The sequence below is a fragment of the Chrysemys picta genome, unplaced genomic scaffold (assembly GCF_011386835.1).
Source record: "Chrysemys picta bellii isolate R12L10 unplaced genomic scaffold, ASM1138683v2 scaf2405, whole genome shotgun sequence".
In the NCBI taxonomy this organism is placed as follows: domain Eukaryota; kingdom Metazoa; phylum Chordata; order Testudines; family Emydidae; genus Chrysemys; species Chrysemys picta.
In genome coordinates this window covers 1-8908 of record NW_027055108.1, presented here as the reverse complement: position 1 = coordinate 8908, position 8908 = coordinate 1, and the positions used below count along the sequence as shown (strand labels likewise).

Genomic DNA, 8908 nt, shown 5'->3' with positions numbered 1-8908 from the left:
CTGGGCACCAACATTCAGTTATGTTTCAATTAGGACAAGTTATTGTTGGCTGCAGTGAAGAGCTACAGCACAAACATCTTCTGACTTATTTTTTTGTTCATAATTATTCCCTCCAGAAAACTGAGAGAATGCTCCCATTTGACACCTTAAGAACCACAGATAAAAGATAGCGAAAGCAAGAAAATGGGCTTAGAAGGCATTACATTTTCTTAGCTAGCCGAAAGTGCTGCCACTTGCCAAGAATAAGATCAAAACGCAAAGCAGTTATTTGGATGGCCTCATGGATTGGAGAGTGCAGAAATACTGATTAAAATAGGAGCAGGACTAGGTCCATAAATTTAATTTTGAAATCTCATTAAGTGAGGTTAGACTTCTACAGCGATAAGTGGGAGCAGTCTCCTTCTTTACAATGGCTAGTTAGCAGAATTACCTGTTCTCTTAAACCTCAGTCTGCAAAATGCATTTTCCCAACCAGATAGACAAATGTAGGGAAAAGTCAAATTAGGGCTCGGCGGGTAACATTTCATCACGTTTTAGCTTGATGGAGTCCATATACAAGCTAAAGGATAATAGTTTGAGGTATATTTGTTTGCTTGGGATTTTAAAACACAGGAGCACATTGTAGTATTTAATTTGCTGACCATATAGTTTTGTTTGGGACATATTTATTCCTCATTTTAAATCACTTTAAAACCATATAATTTTATGAGTTAGTATATTTGTATAAAGAAGTTCCATCTCAGTTTGGAAAGAGAATTGCGTGTATTAGCTGAAAGTTAATTTAACTATATCACACAGTGGGAACTTATTATTTCTTGGGGACGCTTCAAATCACCATTTATAATGAAGTTTACAGATCTCCCACACTGAAGTAATAGTTTGTAACGGGATTTAAATGGGTAGAAATGTGTCACTCACTTTTCATCTCTTCAGCATTCTTCCGGGTCTCTGTTAGAAGGTGTTGGGCTATTTTAAGTGCTTCTTCCAGCTGATGGATTTTTTGTGTTTTTTCATCAGACTGGCAGCAAAGAAGGTTTTTTTCCTTCTTCATTTCCTACAACAAAACATTAGTTACAAAACAGTCGATTAAGTCAATAAACTGAGAGTAGTGTGATGTGGCATACTACCCCTCTGAGTCCCATGAAGACTCTGGAAAGTTGGGCCTTGGTTTCTAAGCACTTACAGTGGTTAGGAACACAAACTGCACTCTTGGCAATCCTCAGAGGGCAGACAATCCTTTTGGGACATCTCCCAGCTGGCACAGATCACAGCAGTACTTAGCTGGCTCAGGATATGGAACCAGGGAGCTGCAACCAGTTCTCTGTTGCCTGCCCATAGCAGATCTTGACACAGGATAGAATCTAGCCCACAAAAACGGAGTCAGTGAAGTTAAGTGACTTGCCCAAAGCCACAGAGGGGAGTCAATTTCACTGCCAGTATCAGAACACAGGAGACGTTTCCAGTTCCAGCTCCTGTTCTCAGACCACCCATCTCTGTGTGGATGATTCAAATATATGAAGTTGCTCTTGTTAGCAAGATAGCATTAGATGCAAAGTATTATTACTCAATAATACCTGGGGGTTCGGGAAAGAAAATTTTCTAAGCATCTTTTTTCCCAATAAGTTAAGAAAAGTTAGAATACCCCGTACAACTATGTCCTACCTGGGAACTTAAAATAAAAGTGATTTCTAAGAAACTAACTCCTTCTACCCAAACTCCTGCATTGCTGGGTAACAGATGGCATGGCTCTGGTGGGACTCTCTTGGAAGCAAGCCATCATTTATTCATCTACTTACTACTAGCAGATGGGCACCAGTGCACAGAAGCCAAATTCAAGAAAAGGGAGGGTCTGGATGGAAAACAACCTAAATCCTTGCTGGCACAGCAGGTCTGTATTTTCAGCTATTTAAACAAGTCACCCAAAGAACATGAATAAAACCGTTGCTGCTTCTAGTTATTTTCCTTTTGTTTCACAACCTCCTAGTCCAAAATATCCAACTGTTATATCGAGAAACACACACACACACACACACACACACACACACTCTATCATCAATCATTCTAAAATACACAGTTGTCAAGAGACAAAATTTTTAGACAATGCTGATGTCTGACAAATGTCTCAAAGCTGCAGGAATTCTGAGCTTCCTGTGTTCAAAATACCAATGAAATTCAAGGGGTTTAAATGGCTGAAAGGCCCGCCCCTCTTGCTGTGACTCAGCACAAGTGGCTCTGATTAAGAAGCATTCAACAAAAATCTGGAACCAACAACCTAACATAGCTGCAAAAAAATCCCATGCTCTGATGCTGGACTTTCACAAAACCATTTACAAGACATGCATTCTGCCACCTTCATGTACATCCCATCCCATCATTTGCAATTATAATTTGGCCTCAGTCACATAGGCCATCATTAACTCTTGCTTGAATAATCGAAATCCAATGTATTTAGACTCGAATGCATCTGCCCTGAAAAATCTGCAACAGTTACAGAACACAGCAGCACACCTCCTCAGTAATACAGGTTCACTTGAGTACATCAGTCCTATGTTTCACTCACTCCGCTGATTCCCCAACAGAACACTCAATCAAATCTGTCTTTATTTTTGAAGTTATAAAGAACATGGGCCCAAAATTCCATCTTACTCTCTCAGACTTCAGTAGCTGTGTTCCTCAGGAACAACTGTCTACACATCAGAAGTAAAACTAGCATATGCAGGAGACAGGGCTTTTTCAGGAGCTGGCCCAATACTATGAAATTCACTCCTGCAAAAACTTAGAATGACAACTAACATCACCATTTTTCATATTTACACTCCCCTCACCCCACCCCACCCCACACACACACCCTTTACCTTCTGGGACAATGGCTTTCAACCTCTTTTCCATTTGCGGACCCTAGAAAATTTCAAATGGAGGCGCAGACCTCTTTGGAAATCTTAGACATAGTCTGTGGATCCCCACAGACCACGGGTTGAAAACCACTGTTCCGTTGTAAGGACAACCTTTCGAGGACCTCTTAGACAGTCTGCAAACTCCCAGGGGTCTGTGGACCAGCGGTTGAAAACCACTGCTCTGGGGGATATGGGAGAAATAGAAACCTCAAATAACAGATGCTAGTCACCTTAATTATTCTTAACTCTGGAAAGCATTCAGATACACCAGCAATTGGCACAATATAAGAACTTAAAAAAAAAAATCTCGGCTGTTGCTTCTATGACTATTCTGACTTCTCTTCCCTTTCATTTTCCTTCTAATTCCAAATTAAAAGGAAAATCTTTTAATCTACAATCAAGGTTTTTTTTTAAATCAAAATTTACAGCCAAATCCTTTTCGTGTAAATTGGAATAACTTTATTGATTTCAATGGAGCTATGCTGATATATTCCAGGTCAGGATCTGGCTTCATAGTTAGAATTTTGATGATAATGCTAGTGCTTGAAAAAGTAAAAATGTACAAATCATTTTGGGGATTTTCTCTTGCTTTAAATTGATTGTGTGACCAAAAAAGTACCCATTCCTCCACGAAATCTTGGAATTAGGCCAAACACACTTATACTTAGGAAGCAGCTAATGATTCTAGAATTTCCAAATGAACTCAACCCGATATTTAATATATTTTATTTTTAGGACTAAACAAAGAGTCTTTTGAACCATACGACATAATTAGATTAGACAAATAATTCCATATGAACTGTAACCCTATCTGTAGTATAGCTAGTGCAAAATAATTTTTTGAAACCCTGACCATACAACCAATTTTGTGCCTGGGGTCAGTCCACATGGAATCAATTGCAAAAACTGCAAGATCAGGGCCTTATTTTGTATCACTTCTATAGGTCTTGTGACAGGGTCGGGCCAGAGGGCTACAGGAGAGTGATCCTATTGGGATCCAGGAAGTGCTAAAAGATCCCCCCAGCCTTAGCGGGGGATCCACAAGACCTGGAAACCAAGTGATTTTGGGGGACAACTAATGAAATAACAGGGACAGGAGTGCGGTCAAAGGGTCCGAAGGGAACCTGAATGGGACACTGAGAAGAGAACCCCAGACAGCGCCCACTGCTCCTCGAAGGCGTCAAGGGAGTCAGTGGACGCCGCCCAGAGGAACTCTGCCCAGATGCATGAATGGACGGAGGATCAGAAAGAGGCCCCACAGTCACAGGAGACTCCATCCGCCAACCTCCTCTCCCTGGTTTTATACATGACCATTTTAGCCAGGACCAAGAGGAGGTTGACCAGGAGGTCCCATGACTTTGTGGGGCCACGGATAGAGAGTGCATAAATAAGGAGGTGAGGGGAAAAGTGCAGCCAGAAACGCAACAGGATATCTGTGAGGACCCGGAATAGGGGCTGCAACCTGGCGTACTCCAGGTAAACGTGCGCCAGGGTCTCCCTCACGCCGCAGAAGAGGCAGGTGTCCCGGGACGGGGGTGAACTGCGCCAAGTACATGCCCGTGCTCACGGCCCCATGAAGGAGCTGCCAACTGACATCCCCGGCAGGCCTTGGGAACAGGGTGGAGTATAGGCTGGCCCACCGGGGCTCCTCACCCTCTAGAAGTGGCAGGAGGTCCCGCCACTTTGTGTCGGGGTGTGACGCGAGAGTGAGGAAGTGCAGGGTGTGGAGCACGAGCGTGTATAGATGTTTCCTTGGCGCAGTCTGGAAACGAACCAGCTTCAAGTCGTATAGCCGGCTTACGGTGAAAGGGCGGGGAGGCTGGTTGGGTCCACAGGGCAGGGTCCCGCTACAGGAGAGTGAGAGAAGGCAGATATATTAGCCCCAGATTAAGCAGGTCCCTTTTCCCTGGGTAAGATAACGGGGCAGTTTCAGAAAAATCAGGAATTTTCTGAAACCAATTAAGGCAGGCAGGCTAATTAGGACACCTGGAGCCAATTAAGAAGCTGCTAGAATCAATTAAGATAGGCAGGCTAATCAGGGCACCTGGTTTAAAAAGGACCTCACTTCAGTCAGTGAAGGGTGCGCAAGGAGCTGAGAGTGAGAGGGCGTGCTGCTGGAAGACCGAGGAGTACAAACGCTATCTGGCATCAGGAGGAAAGTCCTGTAGTGAGGATAAAGAAGGTGTTGGGAGGAGGCTATGGGGAAGTAGCGCAGGGAGTTGTAGCTGTCACACAGGTGTTACATGAAACTCTGTAGACAGCTGCGATTCACAGGGCCCTGGGCTGAAACCCAGAGTAGAGGGCAGGCCCAGGTTCCCCCCTCTCCCTTCCCCCTATTGGATATAAGAGGAGTCAGGGTGACCAGACAGCAAGTGTCAAAAATCGGGACAGGGGGTGGGGGGTAATAGGAGCCTATATAAGAAAAAGACCCAAAAATCGGGACTGTCCCTATAAAATCGGGACATCTGGTCACCCTAAGAGGAGTTGACTTGGACTGTGAGTCCCACCAGAGGGGAAGGTCCCTGGCCTGTCCCCATGACCCAAGGTGGGTCAGGAGAGACTACGGGGATTGTTCTCCTTCCTTTTCCCCATGCTGGCCAGTGATGAGGTTAGCTGAATGAATGGCAGGTTTGAGCCACAAAAGTGTCCAAACTGAGGGCTGCCGTGAATCTCTGAGGTGAGCAAATCCGCCAATAAGTGCAGGGCTCACCAAGGCAGAGGAGGAACATTGTCACAGTCTTAAGATGGTCCAAAAAAGGACAGCCAGATTAAGACAGTATCGAAACACAACTTCTGATGGAAATACACTATTCTCCAACACACAGCTTGCAGAGTTCCCCTGTGAGTCAGTAAGGCCTAAATGGCACCAGTTCTTACTGATTTCCAGTTTAAATTGTTAATTATTCCAGTTGCCCCTCTGATTTCTTTACCTCAAAGTTTCTCCTCAACTCATTTTGCTTTGACTGGCTTGCCAGTAAAGCCTCTTCTGCTCTGCACAGCCTCTCTGTAAGCTCATTGGAGTTGTTTTCAAAATGATGTTTCACTGCTATTGCCTATGAGGAAAACACATCACATTTTATTTGTAGTCATATTTAATCTATTTAAAAAAATTAAAAATTCCTGATGTCCCTTGAAATGATGAGCTCCAAAGATACGTTATAAAACAAAGCAAAAAGAATAAGCTATGTTCTGCTTCCTCTTACAGAAAGAGAACTTTGGAGTAACTGTTGACTTCTGCGTTGTATAACTAAGAGCAGAATTTGGCCCTAATCCTTGAAACTCGGCATGATGGCTTTAAAAAAGTACAATTAAAAATAGGCCAGATATCTGAAAAATCCATCCTCCTTTCACTGTCCAGTCCCGGGTTCTAGATTCTGTATCATACCAAAACCAATACATGTTAAGGTAACACAAATCTTTAACTCAAGACTGGGCAAGGATATGAAAAATATTTTCAGGCACATTTTCAAGTATATAGTTGTAATGTATAAATATATTCATAATTTAAGCAATATTTATAGTACAGTCTGTTAATCATTGGGAATCCTAACCAGAGCTTTCTTTTAAGTTCAATCATAAGGGCAGCAGATTTAACACTTGCTCTCAATTTTTTTTAACGTAACATATTTTGTCAAAGCAAGCACCTATTAGGTTTAGAAGATGCTTCCCCATTCCCACTCAGTCCTCAACTGCTCATTTGAGAGGTAACGTTTAGGTGTTGGACTGATGATCAGCTATCACCAAATATGCCATTGAACAGCCAACAAACAGAAAGGATCAATACCAAACTAGACTCAGTTCTGTACAATCCAAATGTCGGAGAAAAACACAGTTCTCACTTTTTGTTTGGGTACAGCAAGTCAGATGCTTTATTTCTCTCACACAAATATCAAGAGATTGACAAATTACTCTACCTTTCCCACTTACTATATATTCAAGGAATAGGTTACATGTTCTTAAAAACCAGTATTTGTACACCTTAATTCCCTGTATTTATGGACCAACAAAGACATTCAGCTTGCACCTCTGTCTCCAGAACCACATTCTTTGGGGATAAGGGAAATTAGTGTAGTGCTATGCTCAATCTTAAATTTATCACCTGACTTTATATCGCTATCTAAACCAGGAAGTTAACGAGACCATAACTGTGACACCACCAAATTCTACCTGGTTTTCAACCTTTTAAATCTGTTTTATATCTGTCATAAGAGCTCTATAGTACTCCAAATTAAAAAGGAAGTAAATTTATTACCAACATCAAGAGAGAAAAAAATGAGAATGAAATAATTTAGTTCCATTCTAGAAAGGAGTACGCTTTTCTGGATAAAAACCTTTAGACGTCCAAGTTTCAGTATGAAGCGAGTGTTTCAAGAGTAAACATGGAAAGAAGAGTATGTGTAGTGGTTAATATTTTCTCCTCTGTAGAAAATGTTTGATTAATGTGCTCACACAGCTAGGATGACACATAGCTATGCCGGACAGCTATCGTGGACAAATTTAGAACCTCTGTATTAAGTCAGTGTAGACCATGTGTATCAAAAATAAAAAAGCAGTTTTCTATTAGAGAGTGTGGGTAGAAAAGAAGCAGTGCTCAAATCCGAACAAGTCTAAAGGGAAGGGTTCCAGGGCATTACCCCCAAACTGCCTTTGGGCCCATCTGCTACCTCAGTTTACCTTCAATCTTGCATCAAACCAGCTATCACATGTGGCGATTTTACAGTAGTGCTCTCTTCCAGTTTGGTTTATTATCATAACACAACACTCAAATATACCCTTACCAGCCTCAATTATTCCTTTCCGTTTATAATGCCTCAAGTTTTTCCAGGTTTTTATCAGAACATGCCCATCCCTGCAGTCCAGCCCCTCTCTTAGCTGGGATTTCTGCATCCTGCAGGTCCATCAATGGAGGCTTATCCCTGCACAGTTTCCAGTTCCTTGTAAATCTCTTCCCCCCAAAGTCTTCTGCCTTAGAGTTCTGGAAAATTGTCACCTGTCCTCTTCACAGGCTCTCTGCCTGGGAACTAAGGAGAGAGAGTCTCTCTGAACTTTTGGCGCGTGGTGAGGGGGTCTCTCTCTTGAATGACTACAGGCTGCCATGCATCTAAACCAGCAGGCCTGGTTTAGACGCATGCTTCTGTCACATGACCCTTGTATTCATTCCCATCATAAAGGGAGATGGGCTAAACCTGAGAAAAAGTGCAGCTGTGCCCCAGTCTTTGAATGGACCAGCTCACCCTGTGACAGGAACATAGCGCAGCTTGCTCTCACCTGGGATGTATTTAGTTGCACTTAAATATTAGTCATGTATAGATCTTTAAACACAAAAAAGAGGACAGTTAAAATTTTACATGAAATAAAAACTCAGCATCACCACTTCCATTTGAATAGTTCAGATATTAAAAATCCTACGTTGTCAAGTTCTGCCCGTAGACCATTGTAATCGTTCTTGGCTTGCTGCAAGTCCTGGTTGAGTTTCATCTCCTTGCACTGCTGAGCCACTGTCTGTAAGGCACGGAGCTGACGTAATACTTCCTAGAAATGTAGAAGATGGGGGAGGGGGAGGGCGGAGGGAGAAACACAGTCCTGTTACAAGTTTCTAGTCAAGTTACTATAACTATTAACACTGGAAAACATGGGGGAGGGACAGTAAATAGTCTCTGTAAATAGTTACTAATTACACTAAAGCCCTCTCTTACAGAAGCAAAAAGAGTTTAAAAACCATTTTTAAGTAAAGCCTAAATTCGGTTATGGCCACTAATGGCCATGACTCAGTTTGGCCAATCAGAGTAGCCTACTGAATCTGTTACACCAACACAGGTGGATCAAAAAAATACTAGCAAATAATGGAATGAAGCTTATATATCAATTCAAAAGTAGATCTCCATAACAACATTGAGCATTACAACTAAGCAACCAGACTAATCCCCAATAATCATGATCCTTTGGGGGAAAAAATTCCCTTCTTTGCTATGATTACATGTTTAACTTACTGCTGTAAAAATGTTTTTTGTGAG

The 8908-nt window shown here is 42.2% G+C and overlaps 1 protein-coding gene across 1 annotated transcript; it reads right to left on the bottom strand.

The window, feature by feature from the left end:
- Nucleotides 1-6: 6 nt before the first annotated feature.
- Nucleotides 7-8446, bottom strand: LOC135980256 (centromere protein F-like). Its single transcript, XM_065580294.1, has 3 exons — nt 8304-8446; nt 5825-5947; nt 7-1054 (listed from the first exon to the last, which is right to left on the bottom strand). Exons 1-3 carry the CDS (start codon nt 8370-8372, stop codon nt 911-913), a joined length of 336 nt encoding a protein of 111 aa, XP_065436366.1. The 5' UTR covers nt 8373-8446; the 3' UTR covers nt 7-910.
- Between the last annotated feature and the right edge of the window lie 462 nt (nt 8447-8908).

Bases quoted from the DNA above. Each gene is read 5' to 3' on its own strand.
- LOC135980256 (XM_065580294.1), bottom strand. From the start codon at position 8,372: ATGAAACTCAACCAGGACTTGCAGCAAGCCAAGAACGATTACAATGGT. The intron at 5,948-8,303 runs GTAGGATTTTTA...TTTTCCTCATAG, and splicing joins TACGGGCAGAACTTGACAAC to GCAATAGCAGTGAAACATCA. The intron at 1,055-5,824 runs GTAAAGAAATCA...GTTTTGTTGTAG, and splicing joins AGTTGAGGAGAAACTTTGAG to GAAATGAAGAAGGAAAAAAA.